The sequence below is a fragment of the Aethalodelphis obliquidens genome, unplaced genomic scaffold (assembly GCF_003676395.1).
Source record: "Aethalodelphis obliquidens isolate GAN/ISIS:26980383/991018 unplaced genomic scaffold, ASM367639v1 scaffold90, whole genome shotgun sequence".
In the NCBI taxonomy this organism is placed as follows: Eukaryota; Metazoa; Chordata; class Mammalia; order Artiodactyla; family Delphinidae; genus Aethalodelphis; species Aethalodelphis obliquidens.
Window position 1 is genome coordinate 2452927 of NW_020838034.1, and position 25149 is coordinate 2478075.

The window sequence follows — 25149 nt, forward strand, 5'->3', positions numbered from 1 at the left end:
TGTTACGTAAGTGTATCGTTCTTGTATTAATACGTGTGTAACCCTCCGCCTCGGCAGTTTCCCCGGTGTTTGCTCGGTGATAGACATTCGCTGCTTCCAATCGGAGGCGCGCAGTGCCGGGAGTGGCCAATCGGGGGCTTCGGTGGGCGGAGCGGCCGGGCCAGTTAGCTTTGGCGGTTTTATTTCAACATGGCCGAAGCGAGCGGCGTCAACTTAGGCAGCGGCTGTGAGGAAAAAGGGCCTGAGGAATTAGCTCAGGAATCTGCGCGACCCGGCACTACCATCTCGAGGGTGAAGCTTTTTGACACCATGGTGGACACTTTCATCCAGAAGTTGGTCGCTGCTGGGAGGTAAGGTGGAGGAAGTGAGGCTGAGTGCCAATCTCGCAGTAGGTTGAGGTGGGCAAGAGGCAAAAAGAGGGTTTGTCCCGCCAGAGTCTAAACCCCGCGAGACCAGGACGGCCCCAGGGAAGCCAGCCCAGTCACGTGGGTCTGGGGGGGGCTGGGTTATTTATTGGCAGTCATATTCTACCCTCAATTCCTAAGCCTCCGGAAGTCACGTGATGTTTACTAATACATAATTAGGTAATGTGGAGCACATTTAGGAAAAGTAGCTACTCCTTCCAGTAAACCTAGTTTTTGTTTTTTTTTTTTTGTAAATAATGGATGCACTTATAAATTTATTTATTTTATTTATTTTGGGCAGCGTTGGGTCTTAGTTGCTGCCTGCGTGCTTTCTCTAGTTGCCACGAGTCCGGGCTGCTCTTCATTGTGGTGCGCAGGCTTCTCATTGTGGTGGCTCCTCTTGTTGCGGAGCAGGGGCTTCAGGCGCACGGGCTTCAGTAGTTGCAGCATGTAGGCTCAGTAGTTGTGGCTTGCGGGCTCTAGAGCGCAGGCCCAGTAGTAGTGGCGCAGGGCTTAGTTGCTCCATGGCATGTGGGATCTTCCTGGACCAGGGCTTGAACCCGTACAGTTTCTTAACCACTGCACCATCAGTGAAGTCCCCAGTAAGCCTAGTTTTGATTATAGGTGGTTGAGAGGAAACACACTGGCTTTGGAGTTAGATTTAGGGTTCAAGTCATGGCTCAACTTAAAGTGAGCGAGACTTAACTGCTCTGTGCCTGCGTTCCTCATAAATAAAATGGGAACAATAGTACTTTTCTCATAGAGTCGGTCTTTCTGAGGTTTAAATGAGTAAAAACTCGGAAGGCTCTTAGAACAGTGCCGGCTACGTAGAAAGCATTAGACTTCTAGCTGTTGTTATGGAAATAGTAATAACCTTCACTGGGTGGTTGTGAGGACTAAATGTATTGCCATAGAAAGAAACACTTCCTCTCTTGATTTCTACTTTATATGAGCAATATTCTAACAATGCTGTTGACCTGAATTGTTGGACACTTTAATCAATAGAAATTGATATGGGCTTCCCTGGTGGCGCAGTGGTTGAGAATCTGCCTGCCAATGCAGGGGACGTGGGTTCGAGCCCTGGTCCGGGAGGATCCCACATGCCGCGGAGCAACTGGGCCCGTGCTCCACAGCTGCTGAGCATTCTCAAGCCACAACTGCTGAGGCCCGCATGCCTGGAGCCCGTGCTCCGAGGTGGGAGAGACCACCGCAGTGAGAGGCCTGCCCGCTGCAGCGAGGGGAGGACCCCGCTCTCTGCAACTAGAGAAAGCCCATGTGTAGCAACAAAGACCCAACGCGGCCAAAAATAAATAAAATAAATTAACCCCTCAAAAAAAATGAATAAAAGAAAAAATATTTTTAAAAAAAATAGAAATTGATAAGAGGCCAGAGGAGAAATTCAGGCAAGGCTTTATTGAGACTCATGCTGCTGCATGAGGGAGTGAAAACAAGTTACAGGTGTCCTTGCTCATTTTTCTGAGGGGGAGTGAGCTGGTCCCTTAAATGGGGTGAGGGTAGGGGTGGATCCATTGGTCCGCTGGAAAGGTGGCTTAGGTGGTCTGCCCACCCCCTCAGTGGTGCTGTGTGCAGGGATCATGGGCAGTACCCTGCTTTTGCTCCTGACACCTCAAAAGTGACAGTTGGCTTTTTGGTCTTTTTGCATCTTGATCAGAATTTGCACCAACTGTGCATGTATGTAGTTGTTTTTAGTCCCTTATAGTTACTTTGTATTGTTTGAGGAGACATTTGCCTAGGTGCAAGCACTGCAGGAAAGCATCCCAGGTCCCAGCCTGTCACAACAGTATTGGACACTTTAAAGGAAGAGTTTTGTCCATGGTCCCATACCCCAGAACATTAATGCTGAAACACTATTATCAGAACTTTAAGGGGTCTGACCACAGCCTGTTTTCCATCCACCCTCTATGTCCCCACTACCCCTGTTCTTTAACATCATCAAGACTCTCATCTGCTCCCTATTTCCTTCCCTCCTGGTTTTAGGACTTTACCTTTCCTACAAAAACCTTATGATACATCTCTTCACTCACTGATTCACTCAGCAAATATTTGAATGACTATTCTGTACCAGGCGCTGTGTCAGGTGCTGGGGATATGATAAAGCAGACAAGGCCCGTCTTATATTCAGTGGGTAGAGACATGAAGTAAACAAAATAATCATAGAGTTTGGTAAGGTAATGAACGAGCAACTTGAGGGAAAGGAAAACACTAGATAGGATAGTTAGGGGATTCCACTCTGAGGAAGTGACATTGATATGAAAAAAGAATAGGAGGGCACCAGCTTTTCAAAGAACTAGAGAAAAAGCTTATAGGAGGGAAGGACAGCTTGTGCAAAGGTCCTGAAATGGTCAGGGCGTTCTAGGAGCTGGCAGAGTGAGAGGAAATCAGAGGAGGCCGCACAGGCAGGTGACAGCCTTATCAAGCAGGGCCTAGTTTCCATAGTAATAAATGTGATAAAATAATTTGTAATCATTTTTATGGCCCATTCATGACACACCATCATTTTATGTCCAGGCAAGATTTCTCCATTGATTGATTGATTGGCTTTCCCTTACTCATTCTTACCCTCCTCTCTCCTCCCCACAGGCCCTGCTTTCTGTTGGCTATATGTCCTCCATTTATTCATGTATTCATGTACAAATGTTTTTTGGACATCTCCAGTGTCTCAGGCTCTGTTTTAGGAGCTGGAGATACAGCAGTGATCAAGATAGGAAGGTCCTTGCTCTTGTGGAATAGACTTTCTTGTGCCACAAAGAAAAATAAATCAGCGTGAAGGAACAGAGAGCAATGGGGAAGTGGTCTGGGTTAGTGTGAGTGCAGGGAGGTGACATTTGAATAAGTCTGCATCCTTGTAAAGTGTGTTGTTTTGTCTGTGTATTTTTTTTTAATTTGTTTATTTATTTTTGACTGCGTTGGGTCTTCGTTGCTGCATGAGGGCTTTCTGTAGTTGAGGTGAGCAGGGGGCTACTCTTCCTTGTGGTGCGTGGGCTTCTCATTGTTGCAGAGCACGGACTCTAGCTGTGCAGGCTTCAGTAGTTGTGGCCCATGGGCTCTAGAGTGCAGGCTCAGTAGTTCTGGCGCACGGCTTAGTTGCTCCGCGGCATGTGGGATCTTCCCAGACCAGGGCTCCAACCCATGTCCCCTGCATTGGCAGGCGGATTCTTAACCACTGCGCCACCAGGGAAGTACCCTGTGTATGTTTTAAATTTATATGAATGATAGTTGTGCTGCATATGTCTTTTTTCACTTAATAGATTTTTTTTTTAAATATCTAACCATATACTATAAATGCATATGGTTCAGAGCTCTCAGTGCTGCTTGTCATTTCATGATATGCATCCAGCACTTACCCGTTCCCTATCATGGCACCTGGTTGCTTCCAGCTCCCTCCTCCACAAATTATGTCAGGGTACATCCCCTCACAGACTAGTGCTAGAATTTCTCTGAGGTATATAATGGATTGGAATCACGGGATCCAAGGGTTTATATCTACCTATGTTTTGTCAGATTGCTTTCCAGAAAAGCTGTTCCTTTCTCCTGTGTCCTCACCATCACTGGGTATCTACCATTCTAATATTTGCTATTCTGAAGGTATGAAAGGGGTATTTCATTATTATTTTAATTTGCACATTTCTAATTCCTCATAGGTGTGGGCAGTTCCTTATATACCTCATTAGTCATTTGGCTTCCTTTTCTGTGAACTGCCTACTTATTTTCTGTAGTGTTTTTTTTTTTTGGACCTTTTTTTTTTTAAATTGGGTTTTTTATCTTTGTGACCTGGGCATTGGTATAGCCTCTGTAAACAAGACCTCAAAAGCACAAGCCATAAAATGAAAAACATGAATTACATGAAAATTAAGGGTTTTAAAATACAAATTGATTAGGCAATACTTAGCAATTTATTATGACTGTTCGAAGGATGCGAAGTTAGTGCAAAGGCTGAGAAGAGTCATGAGTATCCATACTGCTTGGGAGAAGGTCCCTTGGGATGACTACATTTCTCTTTCTGCTTCATCTTCCTGGGGTAAAGTGTAAGCAACTAAAATCTGTGTAATTTTTTATTTAATTAAGGATTTCTGTTACTCAAAGGACATCATAGACAAAGTTAACATCTAATAGAGACAGCTATTTCCTCTTCAGTCTGAAACAGACAAAGGATTGATATCTAGGTTTTTTAAAGAATCAGCCTTTTTTTTTCTTTAATTTCTGTGTTTTGAGGTTACTATTGGTCTCTTTGTCTTTGTATCTATCCTTATTTTTTTTAATTTATTTAGATTTATTTTATTAGTCTCTTCACAAATTCTTTCTTTCTTTCTTTCTTTCTTTTTTTCTTGGCGGCGCCATGCAGGTTGCAGGATCTCAGTTCTCAAACCAGGGATTGAACCCAGGCCACGGCAGTGAAAGCCTGGAATCCTAACCACTAGGACACCAGGGAACAGCTCCAAAATTCTTGAGTTGAACATTTAACTCTTCTTTTTCAATCGTTTTTGTTTTCTGAAAAATGTGTTTAAAACCATAAATTTTCATATAATTACTGCTTTTGCTGGTTTCTACAAATTCTTATATCTAATATTTTCATAGTCATTTATGTTTTTAAATTGAGATTTAATTCATAAAACATAAAATTCACCTTTTAATGAGTGAAATTAGTATATTCAAAAAGTTGTGGAACCGTCACCATTATCTAATTCCAGAACATTCTTTTCACTCCAGAAACGTTGTACAGTATTCATTAGCAGTCACTTCCCATTTCTCATCCCAGTCTCCCAGCTCCTGGTACAGGCCTCTCATTGTTGTGGCCTCTCCCGCTGCCGAGCACAGGCTCCGGAAGCGCAGGCTCAGCGGCCATGGCTCACGGGCCCAGCCGCTCCGCGGCATGTGGGATCTTCCCGGACCGGGGCACGAACCCATGTCCCCTGCATCGGCAGGCGGACTCTGAACCACTGCGCCACCAGGGAAGCCCTGGATTTGCTTTCTCTGGACATTTTATATAAATGGAACCATATAACATGTGGTCTTATGTGTCTGGCTTCTTACACTTAGCTTAATGATTTCAGGGTTCATCCGTGTTATAGTATATATGAATCCTTCACTCCTTTTTATGACTGAGTAATAATTCCATTGTATGGATATACCATATTTCATTTATCCATTCATCAGTTGATAGACATTTAGAGTTGTTTTTAATTTTTTTTGTCTATTATGAGTAATGCTGTTATGAACATCTGTGAACAGGTGTTTTCAGTTCTCTTGGGGATATACATAGAAGTGAAAATGCTGGAGTGTATAGTAATTCTATGTTTAACTTTTTCAGGAATTGCCAAACTATTGTCCAAAGCAAGTGTACCAATTTACATTTACACCAGCAGTTTCTGAGGGTTCTGATTTCTCCACATCCTCACCAATACTTGTTAGGTCTATCTTTTTAATTACAGCCAATAGTCATCCTAGTGGGTGTAAATTGGTATCACATAGCATCTTGGATTTGCCTTTTCCTAATGATTAATGATGCTGAGCATATTGCATGTGCTTATTGACCATTTGTGTATCGTCTTTGGAGAAATGTCTATTCAAATTCATTGCTCATTTTAAAAAAATTATTTATTTATTTTTATTTAGTTGTGCCAGCTCTTGCAGCAGGCAGGCTCCTTAGTTGCAGCAGGCAGTCTCCTTAGTTGTGGCTCACTGGCTTCTTAGTTGTGGCACATGGGCTGCTTAGTTGTGGCAGGCATGTGGGATCTAGTTCCCTGACCAGGGATCGAACCCAGGGCCCCTGCATTGGGAGTGTGGAGTCTTAACCACCGTGCCACCAGGGAAGTTCCTCATTGCTCATTTTCTAATTGGGTTACTTGTTGTTTTATTGTTAGCTTGTAAGAATTCTAATTTTGAGAAGTCCAATTTAGATTACTTATTAATTTTATTTATTTAGGTTAAAATTGAGAAGAGTTTTTTCTTTGGTTGCTTGAGCTTTTAGTGTCATATTTAAGAAAACATTGTGTAATGCAAGATCACAAAGATTTACACCTATATTTTCTTCTATATAGTTTTAGCTCTTACATTTAGGTCTTTGATCCATTTTGAGCTAGTTTTTGTATGATATGAGAAAGAGGTCCAATTTCATATTTTTACATATGGGCATTGTCATTTAATTTTATGTACTTTGTAATTTTCCTTACCATTTCCTCTTTAACCCAATGATTATTTAGTAGTATGTCATTTGGTTTCCAGACATGTAATTTTTAAAAGTTTTCCTTTTGTTGCAATTTCTAATTTTATAGCATTATGGTGAAATAGCAGTTTGTGGGATGCTGATTTTTTGGGAATTTTTGACACTGGCTCTATATGGCTAAGTCTATGGGCAGTTTTTGTCAGTGTTCCGTGTACACTTGAAAAGAGTGCAGTTTCTGTTTCTTGGGTATAAAATTCTATACTTATTTATTAGTTTGAGCTTTAAAATTTTATTATTAAAACATTTTGGGAATTCCCTGGCAGTCCAGTGGTTAGGACTCCATGCTTCCACTGCAGGGGGCATGGGTTTGATCCCTGGTCCAGAAATTAAGATCCCGCATGCCACGAGGTGTGGCCAAAAAAAAAATATATATATATATATATATATATATATACATATATATATATATATATTTTTTTTATATGCTCATTTTAAAAATCTTCTTGATTGAGCCATTCATTTCTTTTTAAAATCTTCTATCACAGTTATTTATATCTATTTTTCCCCATAATCTATCTTTGTTGCATTATATAGAGAGGTTATTATTTTTACTAGGTGCAAGGGAGTTTATTATTCTAAGAGAAATGGAAAGCCATTGATATTTTTTAAGTCGTGACTGATCTTTTTTTTTTTTTCCGTGTGTGGGAGATGGCTCTCCACTGGCTTAAAAATCTATTTATTTGAAATGCTCTGAATACAGTGACTGATCTTTAAAAGGTACTCTGACTGCTGTGCAGATGATCGATTGTTGGTAGGATTCTTTTAAGGTCTTTCTAGGCTTCTAGACTCTGATTTTTTTGAGACCCCAGCCCACATCATGACAAATTTATTTATTTAAATTTATTTATTTACTTATTTATTTTTGGCTGTGTTGGGTCTTCGTTGTTGCTTGTGGGCTTTCTCTAATTGTGGCGAGCAGGGGTACTCTTCATTGTGGTGCACGGGCTTCTCGTTGGGGTGGCTTCTCGTTGTGGAGCACAGGCTCTAGGGCACGCAGGCTTCAGTAGTTGTGGCATGCAGGCTCAGTATTTGTGGCTCACAGGCTCTAGAGCAGAGGCTCAGTAGTTGTGCATGGGCCTAGTTGCTCCACAGCGTGTGGGATCTTCCTGGACCAAGGATCAAACCTGTGTCCCCTGCATTGGCAGGTGGATTCTTAACTGCTGGACCACCAGGGAAGTCCGACAAATATATTTAAAAAGCATCTAGTATCTTGACTGAGGTGGTGGTTACACATGTGATAAAGATACACAGGGGCTTCCCTGTTGGTGCAGTGGATAAGAATCCACCTGCCAATGCAGGGGACACAGGTTCGGTCCCTGGTCCGGGAAGATCTCACATGCTGCAGAGCAGCTAAGCCCGTTGCCACAACTACTGAACTTGCGCTCTAGAGCCCGTGAGCCACAACTACTGAAGCCCGTGTGCCTAGAGCCCGTGCTCCACAACAAGAGAAGCCACCGCGATGAGAAGCCCGTGCACCGCAATGGAGAGTAGCTCCTGCTCGCCGCAACTAGAGAAAGCCTGGGCGCAGCAACGAAGACCCAATGCAGCCAAAAATAAATTAAAAAAAAAAAAAAAAAAAGATGTACACACACAAACAAATGTATGTGTAACTGTTGAAATCTGAATGAGATCTTTGGATTGCACCAATGTCAGCTTCTTGGTTTTGATATTGTTTTATAGTTGTGTAAGATGTTAATAACATCGGGGAGGATACATTTCTTTGCAGCTTCGTACAAATCTATAATTATTTCAAAAAAGTTTACATACAAAAAATATTCATGGTAGCTCCATGTTCAGTGGAAAATAGTTGAAAACCACCAAAAATGTCTAATATTTGAAGAATGTGGTTATGTAAATATAATAACTATCTAATAAAATACTACGGGGACTTCCCTGGTGGTGCATTGGTTAAAAATCCGCCTGCCAATCGAGGGGACACGGGTTTGATCCCTGGTCTGGGAAGATCCCACATGCCACGGAGCAACTAAGCCTGTGTGCCACAACTGCTGAGCCTGTGCTCTAGAGATCACTAGCCACAACTATTGAGCCCACGCGCCCTGGAGCCCATGCTCCGCAACAAGAGAAGCCACCGCAATGAGAAGCCTGCGCGCCGCAAGGAAGAGTAGCCCCCAATCGCTGCACCTAGAGAAAGCCCATGCGAAGCGAAGACCCAACACAGCCAAAAATAAATATAAATAAATACATTTTTTTAAAAAAGGTTAAAAAAAAAAGAGTGGTTTGGAGGGGAAGATGAGGGAAAGGGGAACTCCAAGAGGATGCTGACTCTTCATGATAGTGGTTTAGTGGAGGGTTTTACCATCTACTGAGATGGGCAAGAAACACTCCCTGCTGAGAGCTGCGGGAGAGAAATGGGTCTGGGGTTGGAAATCAAGACGTCTGTTTGGATAGGTTCAGTTGGAGATGCAAGGCAGCCACACTTCTGTTTCACAGCTCTTTTGCTCCCTCATCCTTCCAGCCCACCGACTGTCAAACCGAACTTCAGTATCCTGTCTGCACTCCTCTGCCCCTACACTCAGCCTCCGCGCAGCACTGTAGAGTCTCACCCATGGTGGAAAACGGTGCCTCCACAAAGTCATGTTCTTGGAATTCATGTGGACCCTCAGTGAGCCTATGATCCTCGTGTCTCCAACCAGTTCTCTTGCCCTTCTCCACAGTAGCTATTTAAAATCTTCATCATGTCCCTCAGGCCCTTCCTCTGCTCTGCTCCCTGTACCCTCTCAGTGAAAATGACCCCAACACCTGGTTCATAGAGAGAATTGAGACCACCAGGCAGGAGTTTATACATTTACAAATTTGGCTGAGAGATGCCCAATCCTGCATCCTCCTAGCGACCTCCCCATCAATTTCCTTCCCTTTACCTCCCAGGTTGTGGCTTTGGGTCTTTGCATTCCCAGGTTCTAGTTCTCCATCTCCAGTTTTTTCCTCAGCTTAGGGCAATTTGCCACCATTCCCCTAAAACCTTCCTTTCAAGGTCACTAATAACTCTTTGTTGCTAAATATTTTGGATATTTTTTCATCTTTAACCTACTTGCTTTCCTTGCAGCATTTGACTGTTAACCACTTCTCTGTCCTTGATATTTCTCTCTTGGCTTGCAACACCATTCTCTGTCCCTTTACCTCACTAGTTGCTCCTTCTTGGGCTCTTCTTTCTCCACTTGTCCCTTAAATGTGTGAGTATTGCCCTTTCCTTACTTCACCTACACATGTTCATGATCACATCCCATTTGATATCTTGCTGCTGCTGAAAGTCCTTTGTGACTGTTCATTGCTCCTTACCGTGGCTTCCAAGGCCCCACATGTTCTAGCCCCTGCCTACTTCTTGTTCCCCTCTCTAACTATACTTGGTTATACTAACCTCATTTCCTAGAATGTCAAGAGCTTTCTCACCTCAGGGCACTTTGCACTTGTTGTTTGCTCTGCCAGCAATGGTTTTCCTCCATCTCTTCCCTGACCTTCTCTAAAGCCACCTTTCTCCCCTGGTTATTCTTTATCATGGCACCGTATTTTATTCCTTCATAGCACTTATCACAGTATATAGTTCTACTGTCTGCCTGTTTGTTTGTGGTCTATCTTCCCCACATAAAACGTAAGGTCTTTGAGGACAGGATCTTATCTGTCTTGTTCACCACTCTCTACTCATTGCTTATTATGGTGCCTGGCACATAGTAGATATTCAATAAATAGTTTTGGAATAAATGAGGGTTCCCAAGCCACATCTTCCTCCTGAGCTTCAGACCTCTATCTCTAACAGTCTACTACTAGAAATCTCCACTTGGTGTCCCTCAGAACCATTAAGTTCAGCAAAACAGGATTTCTCCTCCCTCTGTGGTCCCAAACTTGGTTGAAGATACCACCATCTACTCATTCTCTAGGCCAGAGATTTGGGAGTCCTCATTGACCCCTTACTTACAGTCAACCACCAAGCCCTGTTGGTTCCAGCCTGTCTCCTCAGTGTCCTCTCCATCCTTTGCAAATGTTTTAGTTCAGCCCCTCACTATCTCTCATACGATTGTTGCACCAGCTTCCAAAATGGCCCTCCAGCTTCAGTCCTGCCCCCTCCAGTCTACAGCTCAGATTTGAGCGTGTCTTTCTCCTGCTTAATTGGCTCAGGGTTGCTTCCAGAATCAAATGTCAGCTCCTTAGCTTAGTGTAAAAGGCCATTAACTCCTTGGCCCCTCCTGTCTCTCTAGCCATGGTCAGGGCCATGGGTATGCAGCATATGCACACTTGCATGCAGGTGCAAACATACACGCACATAAGCTCTTCTGCATTGAGTGCTGCACTGTCCCCCCACCCTTGCCACCTGCTCTTTCCACTTACTGCTTCTCGCTAGAACAGCCTTCCCCTCATTTTGTTAAGTAGGAACTTATGGCTGGTTTCCACATAGAAAGGGCTCAGTAAAATGTCGTATGAATACAGACTTTTAAAATGTATCCAAATGCTTGACCCTCTCCCAAGTCATTAGAAGTCCTCAGTCCCAAAGACCAAGTATTTATAGCGAGGACAGGAATCTTTACATAGTAAAAGCTAGTTTATTCACATGTCATTTATCCAAACGGATATTTTAAACCGCAGGTTGGTTTTCCCTACAGCTCAGCATATTTTTCACATTCATGTTAGCTTAACTAGGGGGGCAAATTATATGATGCACTCCACAGTGACTGGAAGATTATTGGCCTCGCTGGGCTATCAGATCTCACAGACCCACAACCCTATCTTCAGTTAGGGTGTCTTCATTTCATTGGACTGGCTGACGCAAAGACGCCTGAATCTGTCCTTTCTCAGGCTTCAGAACATAGAAACGTGGCCATGTTGGAACTTACCATTTGCGACCTCTCCCTTGTCCTCTGAAAATGAAGGATTCTTTTCTGTCCTTACAGCCTCCTGGACCTTCTGAGAAACAGCTATTCTCTTAAAGCAAGCAGATGAGGCTTGCTATGTTTTGTTATAAATCAGGACCCGCCAAGAGAGGCAGTTGATTAGAGTTGGTGTTGGTGGGGCCCCAGTTGAAGTTAGCACTGTTTGGGGTACCCGTGGCACCTGGCAGCTGTGCCACATGTGTTGTCAGTGCTGGGGGGGCTGAAGGGAGTGAGAGGTGATTGACAGTTCCTAAGTTCTTAGATGCCAGACTGGTCCAGTGCCTTCCTGGTCCAGTCTTGCAGCCTGAGATGTGCTGCAGAGTGTGATTTGTGTAAACTGACTTAAAGCCTACGTCTGACAGTGACCAAGGAAGGAGAGCTGATTGCACTTGTACATGAACTGGTAGAGTTTTAAACTAGTGGCAGAGACTGTTGGTGTTCATAGGAAACAGTTTTTCACAGGAAAGAGTGGTTTGATATATAAAATGTTCCGATTAAATAAGTGTTTCAGAAATGTCTCACCATCTTTGAATGTGCAGATGATGCGTGCTACTGTCAGTGATTAGTTTCTGAAGTGTGGTATGACTCACCAGACTGTGGTGTGCGGCTTCAGCCCCATCATGCTGATTCTCTCTTCTTTGTGTGTTTCCAGGCCATCTACCTCACTCTATCCCCACTGTGTCTGCCTTGCTCAAGTCGGCAATCACCTCAGCTGTGCCTCCTGAGTCTGCCCTCACACAGCAGCCGGAGGGAGCTTCTAACATACAAATATGATCTTGTCCCACCCCTGCTTAAAACCCTTTTCTAGCTCTTCCCATCATGATATGGTCTAGACTCTATGTGTCTGGCCTACCGGCCTGCAGACTGTGTGTCTTGGAGGCCAAGGCACCTGATCCAGAGCAGATGGTTCCACATGTCCCAACTCTGTGACCTTCGATAAGCTTCTCTCTGCGTCAGCATTCTCATCTGAAAAATGGGCATGGTGATAATAGACCCTACTTCATAGAGTTATCGTGAGGACTAAATGAGTTACTTCACGTAGAGTGCTTAGAACAGTGCCTGGTTCTAGTCAGTGCTCAGTACACATTTCTTGTTATTACATCTTTATACACAGGCATGTCTGTGCACTCTTCAGCTGTGCTGCCAGGGCCTTTTGTCCTCTGACCGACTCCTGCTACTCTCATAGGTCTCAGACGTTGCTTCCTCCAGGAAGCCCTTGTTGGTTGCATCACTTGCAAATATTTTCTCCCAGTTCGTAGGTTGTCTTTTCATTTGGTTTATGGTTTCCTTTGCTGTGCAAAAGCTTGTAAGTTTGATTAGGTCCCATTCGTTTATTTTTGCTTTGATTTCTATTGCCTTGGGAGGCTGGCCTAAGAAAACATTGGTACAATTTATGTCAGAGAATGTTTTGCCTGTGTTTTCTTCTAGGAGTTTTACGGTGTCAGGTTTTATATTTTAAGTCTTTAAGACATTTTGAGTTTATTTTTGTGTATGGTGTGAGGGAATGTTCTAACTTAATTGATTTACATGTGGCTGACTGATCTCTTATTTTCATCAAGGAACACTTCTGCTTTCTTTTCCCCTCTTGCTTTCTCAGTCCTGGGGCTGAGAAAGGGGGGAGGGGGAAAGACCAAACAGAGAAACCCCTTCCCTCCCCTCCCCTCCCCTCCCTTCCCTTCTCTTTTCTCTGCTTTCATTTTTTAAATAAATAAATAAATTTATTTATTTATTTTTGGCTGTGTTGGATCTTTGTTGCTGTGCATGGGCTCTCTCTAGTTGCGGCAAGTGAGGGCTACTCTTCTTTGCGGTGCGTGGGCTTCTCATTGCAGTGGCTTCTCTTGTTGCAGAACACGGGCTCTAGGGTGCTCAGGCTTCAATAGTTGTGGCTCGCAGGCTCTAGAGCGCAGGCTCAGTAGTTGTGGCGCAGCATATGGGATCTTCCCTGACCAGGGCTCAAACGCATGTCACCTGCATTAGCAGGCGGATTCTTAACCCCTGCTCCACCAGGGAAGTCCGAAAAACATTTCTTAATGAAACAGGGCAGCTGTACAGGTGGTGGTTGGAGGGTGGAGAGCATGAATTTCTGTCACTGCGCTCCCCAGCTTCTATCCCCAGCTTCTATCCGTCTTGGTCTGTCTTTGGCCTCCACTCCTTTACTGGTCGGAAACGCCAGTTCTCACCCGCCCTCTGGCGGACAGTCTGTGGAACATGCGTTCAGTCGGGCAGCAAGCCGGTTACCATGGAGAAGCCAGGGCTTCCTTTGCACTAGTACATGTGTTTACTTGTCTGTGCCTCTGTCTTTCCATTCTTACACAATTTATATGCGTATATAAACTGACAGATTGACTAGCCACCAGAGTTTGATTCTGGCCTTAAGTACTTTAAGTTAAACTTGTGTGATAATTCAGTTTACAATGAGTTTTTAGTGCAGTAAAAGACATGCTTTATCAGTGAGTTCAAAAACAGTGATGGGGCTTCACTGGTGGCGCAGTGGTTGAGAGTCTGCCTGCTGATGCAGGGGACACGGGTTCGTGCCCCGGTCTGGGAAGATCCCACATGCTGCGGTGTGGCTAGGCCCGTGAGCTATGGCCGCTGAGCCTGCACGTCCGGAGCCTGTACTCCACAACGGGAGAGGCCACAACAGTGAGAGGCCCGCGTACCGCAAAAACAAACAAACAAACAAAAAAAGTGACGGTATCTCAGATATTGCACAAGAAGTATTTAAGAGAAAAAAATAGGTTAAAATCAGTTAATGTAGTCATCTCTGTTTTGAAGCAGTAAATGCAGCTTTTAAAAGTTACTTTCGGGAGGGAGACGCAAGAGGGAAGAGATATGGGAACATATGTATATGTATAACTGATTCACTTTGTTATAAAGCAGAAACTAACACACCATTGTAAAGCAATTATACTCCAATAAAGATGTAAAAAAAAAAGTTACTTTCATTGATGACAAATGTGGTCCTTTTTGTGGGACCACAGTGTAGCCTTTTCTTTGTAGTGGGGGCCAATGGGTTCTTCCTGCATATGCAGTTGCAACCAAAATGCTTTTACTAAGCCCCTGCTTCTGCAGACTTCTCAACCCTGGGAAGCCAAGTTACTGACTGTGTTCTACACTTCTCAGGGGGTGGTGAGGACTGTTCCTTTGAGAATAGTAATAATAATTGTAGCTAACATGGAGCATTTCCGGGTGTGCTCTGCACTGTACTAAGTATTTATATATGTAACCTCATTTCATCCTCACAGTAATTTTGTGACTTATGGATAGTTATTATCTCCATTTGACAAAGGAGGAAACTGATGCTTATAAAGGTAAAGAAGTTGTCCAGGATCACTCAGCTGATGAGGGGTAGAGGTAGGATTTGAACGTACGCAAAAGGACAGGCAGTCTTTAGAGCCGTACACTTACCCAGCACAAAGCTGGATGGCCCCTTGTGTACCCTTGGAAGGCCGAGGCCAGGAGACCGTTCCAGCAGAGGGCAAAGGGGGGCTTGGCAGAGGGACCATTGGGGATGCTCTGTGAAGAGGACTGCTCTGTCCAAGTAGCCCAGGCCCTGGTACCCTGGAGTCCAGGGTAGGGGAGGTGGCTGGGAATGGACCAAGCCTGAGGCCAGGCAGCCCAGGTCTCAGCTCAGCCCCAGTCGCCTGGTCTACAACATGTCTTGAGTATGCTATGTATCTAACACTGTTCTGGGTACCCTGGAAATCCCAGCACCATTGCAGATGGTGTCCCTATCCACAAAGACATTAGAGTTTACATGAGAATATAAAAGTTGACATTTGGAGGGGGTGGCAATGAATGTTTTCTAAAATGCATCACTTTTCCTGTTTCTCTGTGAATGTATGTTTTCAGGAAATTCACAAGGGCATTCACAGCATTCCCAGGTCTGCATTGTCTCCCAAGAAAGGAATCCCTGGGGGCTGGGGGGAGAGGGAATTGCATGAAGTTGATCAAAAGATACAAACTTCCAGTTATAAGATAAATAAGTACTAGGGATGTAACGTACAACTTGATGACTACAGTTAACACTGCTGTATGGTATATGTGAAAGCTGTTAAGAAAGTAGATCCAGTCTTCCCTGGTGGCGCAGTGGTTGAGAGTCCGCCTGCCAATGCAGGGGACATGGGTTCATGCCCCGGTCCGGGAGGATCCCACATGCCGCGGAGCCGCTGGGCCCGTGAGCCATGGCCGCTGAGCCTGCGCGTCCGGAGCCTGTGCTCCGCAACGGGAGAGGCCACAACAGTGAGAGGCCCGCGTACCGCAAAAAAAAAAAAAAAGTAGATCCTACGAGTTCTCATAACAAGAAAAATCCTTTTTTTTCTTTTGTTTCTTCTTTTTTGTTTCTATTTGAGATGATGGATATTAACCACACTTATTGTGGTAATCATTTACCAATATATCTAAGTCAAATCATTATGCTATATACCTTAAACTTACAGGGTGCTGTATGTCAATTATGTCTCAACGAAACTAGAAGAAAAGAAAAGAAACCTAAATGTCCATCGATAGATGAATGGATAAAGAAGATGTAAATATATACAGTGGAATATTACATAAAATATATACAGTGGAATATATATATAAATATATATACAAATAAATATATACATATAAATATATTCAGTGGAATATTATATAAAAAGAAATGAAATTCGGTCATTTGTAGAGATGTGTATGGACGTAGAGTCTGTCATATAGAGTGAAGTAAGTCAGAAAGAAAAACTAATACCATATATTAATGCATATATGTGGAATCTAGAAAAATGGTACAGATGAATATATTTGCAGGGCAGGAATAGAAACGCAGACGTACAGAACGGACCTGTGGACACAGTGGGGGACAGGGAGGGTAGGATGAATTGGGAGATTAGGTTTGACATAAATACTCTACCATGTGTAAAATAGACAGCTAGTGGGAACCTGCTGTATAGCACAGGGAGCTCAACTCAGTGCTCTGTGATGACCTAGATGGGTGGGATGGGGGGGAGGGAGGTCCAAGAGGGATGGGATATATGTATACATATAGCTGATTCACTTCACTGTACAGCAGAAACTAACACAACATTGTAAAGCAATTATATTCCAATAAAAAAAGAAAAGAAAAGAAATCACTTTCCTCCTGGCCTCCAACCTGGCTGTTCTCCCTCCATGTCCTTGGAGCATATGTTTCCCATCTTGCGTGTTTGTAACAGTGTACATGTTTCTGGGTCCTTCACTTTCACTGAAGTCTCAGAAGGGTTGACGGCAGCACGGGTGGGCAGAATTATCCTCACCCCTGCCCTGGGCCCTGTCTGCTGCCAGCCGCCTGAACTGGGTAGAGATGCACCCAGCTCAGATGTGCCTGGCGAGTGGGCTGGGAGGAGGAACAGGATCTCCCGTGTTTGAGCCAAACCCATTTCAAGCCACAATTACCCGGTTTCAATTCCAGCTGTGCTTTGTCAGGTGTCATGTATCCCTCCACATTCCTCCATGTAGCCACATGGCTGCGTGGCTCGTGGGGTCAGTGGCAAAACAACAAGATGTCTGGGGCTCTGCTGCAGGTTGAAATGATGCCTGTCATCTTTGTATTGTCCTTTTGGTACCTAGGTTTAGCCTCCAAGGGGTACTGATGTCTAATGTGTACCCTCAGAAGGATGAGAGACTGTCACCCTTACCCAGAGGTGTGCTGGTAGGTGCATACAGCCAGCTCTCCTGAAATAAAGCCCTGGCTTGCAGTGTTTGCCAGTTTCTGAGGTGTAAATACTCCTAAGCTTACCAGCGTAGCATCACTACACACAGTAGAGAAGAGATGGGCAGCAGCACACCTGTTTCCACAGATCGAGACCATAGATGGAAACAGCTTCCAGAGCAGAGTAAAATGTGTAGAATGATTAGGAAGTCATATGTTTTGAGCAGTTAGTATCTTTTTTTTTTTAATAAATTTATTTATTTAATTTATTTATTTTTGGCTGCGTTGGGTCTTCGTTGCTGTGTGCGGGCTTTCTCTAGTTGTGGCTAGCGGGGGCTACTCTTCGTTGCGGTGTGTGGGCTTCTCATTGCGGTGGCTTCTCTTGTTGCGGAGCACAGGCTCTAGGTGTGCGGGCTTCAGTAGTTGTGGCACGTGGGCTCAGTAGTTGTGGCTCGCGGGCTTAGTTGCTCCGCGGCATGTGGGATCTTCCTGGACCAGGGCTCGAACCCGTGTCCCCTGTATTGGCAGGCGGATTCTTAACTGCTGCCCCACCAGGGACGTCCCGGTACCTTTGTTTTTAATATAATTGATTGTAACTTTGTATAATTTAATTTTCAGTAATGGCTGTGTTTAACAACTGGCTCACAGATTTCCTGGAAATTGAACGGTTATCTCTTACAAGCCACAGTGAGCTGGCCTTGGCACACCACTGCTCTCACACTGCACCTGTTTCAGAAGACATTGTTTTGGGGGTAGGAATTAGGCCAGGAGGCCCAAAGAGCCATGAGAAAGGGAGGACCCAGTAGTGACTCCCTGGGTGTGGTGGGGGCTATGCATGGGGTTCCAGGTACCTAACCCACTGTTTGTCCAGAGCCCAGCAGCCTGGCTCACATGGCTGAGGGGTATCTGGGCCCATAGCGAAGCGTCAGGGTGGGTTTTTTGTGTTCCAGGACTCCTCCTCAGACACTTTTCGCAGGTCCCTTGAACATTGCTTCATCAGAGAGGGCTTCACCGACCACCTCCCCACTTAGAGGTGATGCCCATGGTACACCCTCTCAGCCCCATGACCCTGGTTCTTTTCCTTCCAGGCACTCTCCACAAGTAATCTCCTCCACATTCACATGTGAGTTTCTATGTTTGCTGCCATCTCTTCCTCTACTGGAAGCTCTAGGAGGGCCGTGCCAGTCTCACTGACCCGGAGCACCCAGCACATAGCAGGTGCTCAGTGAACACTTGTGGAGGGGAAGGGCCTGAGAGAGCAGGCTGAGAGACACGCACAAAAACGAGGAGGGAGAGGAGACAGCCATTTACCTTATTTGAGTTTCTTTTTCCAAGAAGAACAAGCTGTTGGCAGTGTACTGGGTACCCTTTGACCTTTCCAGCTACAAGGGGTGTATCTGCTGCCAAGTGACAGAGACCTGATTTTAAATGGTGTGAACAATAAGAGAAATCCATTAGCTCACTAACAAGAAGCCCCAAGGTAGGGTTGCTCCAGGTGGGTGTTTTCAGCAGCTCGACGATGTTCTCAGAGACCCGGCTTCTTTCCCTCTTTCTGCTCTGCCTCCTTAGGGTAGAAACTTTGCTCTCAGACCAGGCCCTCCATGGTTGCCGGGAGCTAGAGGCATCACCTGGATATAGTCATGCCCTACAGACATCAGTTCCTTCCGGTGTGGCTCTTTTTAGGAGTAAGGAAACCTCTCCCAGAGACCACATGTCCTGTCCTAACGCAGCCCTGCAAGGGGACTAGGATGACCAGAGATTCTCAAAGTGGAGTGCCCAGACCAGCAGCACCAGCAGCACCTTGGAGCTTGTTCAAAACTGAGGAGGTGGGGCCCAGCGATCTGAGTTTTAACAAGCTCTCCTGGTGATTTGGTGCTTGGTAAGGTCAAGTTTAAGAACCACGGCTGGCCCAATTGTGACCCACCCTTCAGAGGGTGAACTCAACTGGGGCTCTGCTGAGAGGAAGTGGGGAGACTGGTGGGGCTGAGCCATCCTCAGAGACTGGAGCTGCAGATGAGACACTTTGCATCTACTGCCTTTAACCAGCACCATGAAGGAGACAAGACTCAGAGTCCTGTGATGAGGGGCAGGGCTGCCCAGGCAAGAAGAGCCTATGACTCTGAACCCCCCAACCTTTGCCTTCTCTCCTTACCCCCAGCTACCAGAGATTCACTGACTGTTACAAGTGCTTCTACCAGTTGCAGCCTGAGATGACACGGCGCATCTATGACAAGTTTGTAACTCAGTTGCAGACATCTATCCAGGTGAGTGGCAAGAAGCCCAGCAGGTACTATTGGCTCGGGTCCTGCCTCCAGATCGTCAGCCCCCTGAAGGCAGGGACCCTGCCGTCAGCCCCTCTCTACCCTCAGTCCCCGAAACTGTCCTCTGTGCCCCCAGGCTGCAGTGGCCATCATCCGTTCCCTCCAAATGACAGGGGTGTCTTGAATGCCTCTTGTCTCATTGCCCTGTGTTGTAATTGAGTTTATAGTTGTTGTCCCACCTGACCTTGTGAGCTCAGCGAGGGCACGCCTGGGTCCACTCCTCTGTGTTTCTCCAGCACCTGGTGCAGAGCCTGGCACAGAGGAGGCATTTAGCAAATTGTTGAATTCATTGGAACTGCATACCGGAGGGGATACAGAAAAGGACAGGGTTCCATTCCTGTCTTTAAGTGATCCCTCTTGGGAGTTTAACTTCCATGCTGTCACACTCCAGAATGGGCTTCGTTAGGCATCAGAATGTATGTGTGCTGTCCGCAAAGGGTGCGCAGCTGTGGGGACAACAGCAGGGATGCAGCCTTCAGAGATGATGTGCAGGAGGAGAGGCTTGCTGCAGGCTCTTTTTAAATGTATTCTATTTTATACTTTATTTTCTTAATTATAGAAGTCACATGTAGAAAAGTTGGAATGTTTGTATAGAGACAGAACTTAAATTAGCTAAAATTTTACTAAGTGCCGTTAGTAGTTCAGCGTATGGAGTTGTCTGGTATTACTATAGCTCTTTCCTCTTTTCTCTTCAGGAGGAAATCTCTGAAATCAAAGCGGAGGGAAACCTGGAAGCTGTCCTGAATGCGCTGGATGCGATTGTGGAAGGAAGCAAGGACTGCGAGGAGCCGGCTTGGTGAGAAGGGTGATGCCTGCCCCCCGGCATGGACAGGTGGAGAGGACCAACACCAAACAGTGACCCAGAACAGAGAGACAAATGCATAGCCCCTCTGGGGCAGGAGAGCTGGGGGCAAGCGCATGTAGTCCAGGGGGTTGAGGTGACTGGGATGAGAGAAATCTTCCCAGGGAGCTCATTTCAGGACCCATCTGGCCTGCAAGAGAGAGGGTAGAGGGAGTGGGATGAGGCATAATAGTGAGGTTTGGAGTCTTATGTCGATTAGTCTGGCCCAGGCATCTGGTTTTTATTCATTTGTTCATTCAACAAACACTTAGAAGCACTTACTATACGCCTAATACTGTTGTAGATGCCAGAGATTCAGCAGTGACTAAGACACGAAAGACCTTCTCTCCCGGGGCTGTCATTCCAGTGGGCAGGCCTGCTGCCAGGTTGTTCTGGGCAGGATGGAGAAGGAGGCCCTGGGGACGGGAGTGGAGAGTTGAGGCCACCGAGATGGCAAGTGGCCTGAGCTCCTGCCTCCATTCCCTGCCTGAGTAGAATCCTAGGTCAGGAGGAGTAAAAACCTTTTTTGTGCTTTTCAATTTGCTAATGCTTTGTGACATTCATAACTTAAGAGAATTAACTTTTATAACTGAGAAAGAATTTTTAAAGAACCTACAGTGGCTTCTACCCCACTGCCCATCAGAACTGGCCTATCTCCTCACTCTGGGCACTCAGCACCCCCTAAACTCTTGCCTCCTCAGACCTGTCTTTCCTTTATCTTCTCACATTAGCCAGCCAGGGCCTCTTGGGGTCTGGGCCTGCTCTCAGGCCGCCACCTTCCCCATCTCTGCAGCTCACAGTCCCATGGTGTGGATGCACCAGCAAGGCACATGGTCACAAGGACTGAGGAAATCATCTCCAGCCCTGGAGGTTTACAGCTGGAGGGAGTGTCTGTGGATGAGGAGGAGGGCTAAGGTGTGGGTTGGTGAGAAGAGGAGAGATGGGTTCCTGGGAGCTGAAGCTAAGGGACAAGGGGTTAGCGTCCCCTCAGGAGCAGGAGCCATGCGGTTGGATCTTGGGAGTGAGAGGGACTACAGGAGAGTCCTGGAGAGCCAGCCAGCTGGAGGCTGAAGGTGGGAATGCCACTGGCTGGGTTTGGAAGGAGAAGCCTTACCCCACACGACGACTCTCTGTCCCCACCCCTGCGCCCCCTGCGGCCCTGCAGGCGCCCTAGTGGGATCCCAGAGAAGGACCTGTGCAGTGCTGTGGTGCCCTACTTTCTGCAGCAGCGGGACGCCCTGCAGCGCCGTGTGCAGAAACAGGAGGCCGAGAACAGGCAGCTGGCAGATGCCGTCGTGGCCGGGCGCAGGCAGGTGGAGGAGCTGCAGCTGCAGGGCCAGGCCCGGCAGCAGGCCTGGCAGGTGAGTGTCCCGGCCCTGCCCTCAGGCACGTGCTCCCCTGCTGCAGCCGAGGAGAAAACGGGCCCAGGGAGGGCAACTGACTTGCCCAGGGATGGCTCCTCCATGTCAGGATCAGGGTTAATCCTCTGTAGCCATGGTGGTTCTACTCCATGTGATCACTGCCCAGTACTTTTAAAATGTGTACAGAGAATGACTTCTAGAGCCGTCAACATACCTAAGATATATCCTCCATGCAACAAATACGTGTCCTTTGAGGGTGAACTCAATTTCTGAAAGTGGCCCACAGTCACTTGGGGCCAAGTTGTTGAATAAGGGGGAAGAGAGTAATCAGGCTGGGTGACGCAGATAGCACGTGTGGCTACAGAGTGATGAGATGGACTTTCTCGCCGGCTCAAAATGTAGTTCCAAAAGAGGGTTTCTAGTGGGGCTGGAATGGTGGCCCATTATTGGGTTCTCCTCATCATTTAGATGTCCAACTTATGTTTACCTGTGGCCACTCGACAGCTCCCTTCCTGGGGCAGACCCTCCTATTCCCAAGGGGGATAAGTCCCCAGATCCATGGCTCTCAGGTCCCCTGGTCTTCTTCCCAAGACCAGTCAGGGGCAATCTGAAGGCCCTGCCCCAGCCTCAGCAAGGCCCCAAGCCTCAGGGAGGCGGCAGCAGGAGAAAGGCTGGTGCCTTGCTCTGCTTCCTCTTATCTTCACCCCCTCAGCCTCCTCCTGTAACACACTGGCCCTGGGGGTGTGTAGTGTAGTGTAGTGTAGTGCAGTGGCCCAGGCTCTACACAGCAGACACCCAGGTGGTATAACCGAGGCCTCAGCCTAGTGCCGTCTCCTGGGACAGGTTCCACAGTTGAGAGTTGTGTCTCGGGTACTCTCGGGGCTGCCTTGCTGAGTCCTCCGGCTGCTCTGCCATTGGCGCTTCATCACCATGAGGCCAAGGGTCACTCCCCTGTCTAGGCTTTGGCTTCCAAATTGGCCAAGTAGTGATCCCCAACGCCCTGCCAGCTCTGACATTCAGTGCTTCTATTTTAAGAGGAAGAAGGAAGCCCCCTGCTCTTATAGCCACACCTCTCCCATTACAGCTACAGATGCTAACCATTGTTTGAAGTGGGTCAGCTGGATTGAGTGTTGAGTGCTGAGCCCTGTGTGGGCTCAAAGAGCCCTTTTTCACTACAATTCCCATGTCTGTAGCCCAGCTGCAAGTCCACTTAATTTAAGAAAGTTTCTCTGCTAGAAATCTCCAGTGAGGTCAGAGGATCGGGGGACACTTAAGGGGCCCTTTTTGAAAATCGGCTCTTCTCTGGGGAGGCCCAGCCTAGGTGGCCATGGCACCCAGCCTGCCATAAACAACTGCTGAGTGGGGCGGATTTCCTAATATGCCCTGCTGGGCCTGTGATACGAGTTTCAGACCCCTTCCTTATCATCCTGGGGGAAACCCAGGCCTGGAGTCAAGGACAGTGGAGGGAAAGCATTTGGATTTTCTCATCTCCCAGTCTGTCTGTTCTCTCTCATTGGTGTCAGGCTCTACACAGAGAACAGAAGGAGCTGGTGGCCGTGCTGAGGGAGCCTGAGTGAGGAGGAGAGGGCCCGGCCCAGGAGCAGAGGGCAGTCAAAGTCAAGGGCCTGTGGTCCAGGATGCTGAGCCTGAGTGAGCTGCCTCCGAGAACAGTCCCTAAGCAGTGATGAAATTTGCCGGAGAAGGAGGCCTCAGCTGTCTCCACTGCCGTTGTGCCTCTGGGGCTCCTTTGGGGTCAAACACACACACTACCTTCAGATTCCTCCCTGTTTTCTTCTAACTTTAGGATTCTTAGCCAGCTCCCGCCCTGGGAATTAGGCACCATGCTGCCTCTCCTTTAGGTTCAGGCCAACCCCTCACCCTACCCCCATCATACATATTGCCTATTCCTGAGCCCTCCCTAGGACCTGGCTTGGGGAATCTGTATTCAGTTTCCACTGATTGCCCCCTTGCTGGCCAGCCCAAGGGCCCCTGCCATGTTCTCCCCACATCCGCAAATAAACTTCCTTCACTACACTGTAATCTGTGAGGATGCTCCCTCTGCCTGGGCCTCTCCCAGGACTCTCCTAGGCCAAGATCCCACCCTGGACTCCAGAGTCCTGGCTCCAATCGAGGCCCCAGTTGCAGGGCTCTGAGAGCCTCCAGGCTGGGGAGGGTTGGTGGGGGGTGTATCTGACCATCTGTATGGAAGGGCAGTGAAGCCCCTTGTCACAGAAACCAGGAGCCTTGGGTTCCCTGAGGCCAGGACAAGCTGCCGGGGGGGTGTCACTGTCCATGCGCCTGCCCTTCTCTTTGCCTTGGGTTGATTCTGAGAGGCTCTATGGTGGGCCTCCCTAGGTGTTTGTTTGCGCCTGGTGAGTGCTCGAACATGGAGCAAGTGGGCCCTCCAAATGGCTGGGGCTTTGTCCTCTGGCTTCTCACAACCCCCTCTTCCCCAGCCAGGGCCACAGGGCATCAGGAGTGACTTAGCCAAAGGCAGGGTGGGTGTTTCCTCCAGACTGGAGGGTGAAAGGAGTGGGTGTGGGTGGGGGCAGAACTTTCTTCCCTGGCGAGGGCTTCACCCTAACTCTGTAGAGAGAGGCCTGGTTGGGTCTGTCTAGGAGCAGCGGGGACACTCGGGAAGATGGCAGGGTGGTCCCTGATCATCAACCCCACCCCCCCCAAGTTGAGCCTAGTGGCTCCTCTCTCCTCCTGGACACGCCTAAACATCCAGCCACCGGCCGTGGGGTGGAGGCAGCAGTGCTTCGTCTGGCAGGTCTCCACCTGGTGAGTGGGTGGTGGGGGAGGACACCCTCCCTCTTCTCCAGGCTGAGCTGAGGCAGAAGTGGCTTTCAGGTCTGGGGTGGCACTTTTCAGGCTGGATGTTCTGCCCCTCGGAGGACAGGTCCCCAGGGTTGTTGGCAGTGGGGAGGCTGTGAGGGCAGGAAAAGGATCGGGGTGGGGCGGTCAGGAGCTCAGAGGTGCGAGGGGCATGGGGAAGGGGGTTCCCACCTCAGTGCCCACCTGGCCAGTCGCAGACAGAAGGGCTGTCCTTACCTCACACCTGGCCACACCTGTGTTGGCTTTTGGCTCTTGGCCCTATGCTGCCCCAACCCCTTCCCCCGTCCCAAGGCTCAGGGCCTGAGCAGAGTCGAGCCGCCCCCATGCCAGGCCTGCTGTTGAGGTCTCTCTGGGGCAGAGGCCCTCGGGGTGAATGAGGGCATTGGCCCTCCCTCACTGAGTTTGGCTCCTGCCCACAGGGCTGACAGTGGAAATCAGCCTGTGGGAGGCTGTAGCCCAGCACTGTGCAAATCTATTTTGGACCTCTGGGCCCCCCTTCCTCTCTAGGCTCCCCCTCCTACCCCTCCCCGTCTGCCCCGCTGGTGCTCAAACTGAGGCTGGGGCTCCGAGGGAGAGTGAGTAGGGGCTGGGA

General features: G+C 47.3%; 1 protein-coding gene across 3 annotated transcripts; it reads left to right on the top strand.

The window, feature by feature from the left end:
- Nucleotides 1–88: 88 nt before the first annotated feature.
- On the top strand, nucleotides 89–23759 carry PMF1 (polyamine modulated factor 1). 3 transcript variants are annotated; one of them, XM_027095345.1, is made up of 7 exons: nucleotides 89–350; nucleotides 6924–6941; nucleotides 13687–13775; nucleotides 16373–16377; nucleotides 20213–20313; nucleotides 21524–21719; nucleotides 23243–23753. In XM_027095345.1, the coding sequence occupies exons 1-7, from the start codon at nucleotides 190–192 to the stop codon at nucleotides 23294–23296; spliced, it is 624 nt and encodes a 207-aa protein (XP_026951146.1). In that variant the 5' UTR covers nucleotides 89–189; the 3' UTR covers nucleotides 23297–23753. The 3 variants fall into 3 exon arrangements, with proteins under 3 accessions (XP_026951146.1, XP_026951145.1, XP_026951147.1); XM_027095344.1 differs by lacking the exons at nucleotides 6924–6941; nucleotides 13687–13775; nucleotides 16373–16377 and adding an exon at nucleotides 19355–19460 and having other exon boundaries at nucleotides 23243–23759; XM_027095346.1 differs by lacking the exons at nucleotides 6924–6941; nucleotides 13687–13775; nucleotides 16373–16377 and adding an exon at nucleotides 19355–19460 and having other exon boundaries at nucleotides 21585–21719; nucleotides 23243–23282.
- Nucleotides 23760–25149: the final 1390 nt, after the last annotated feature.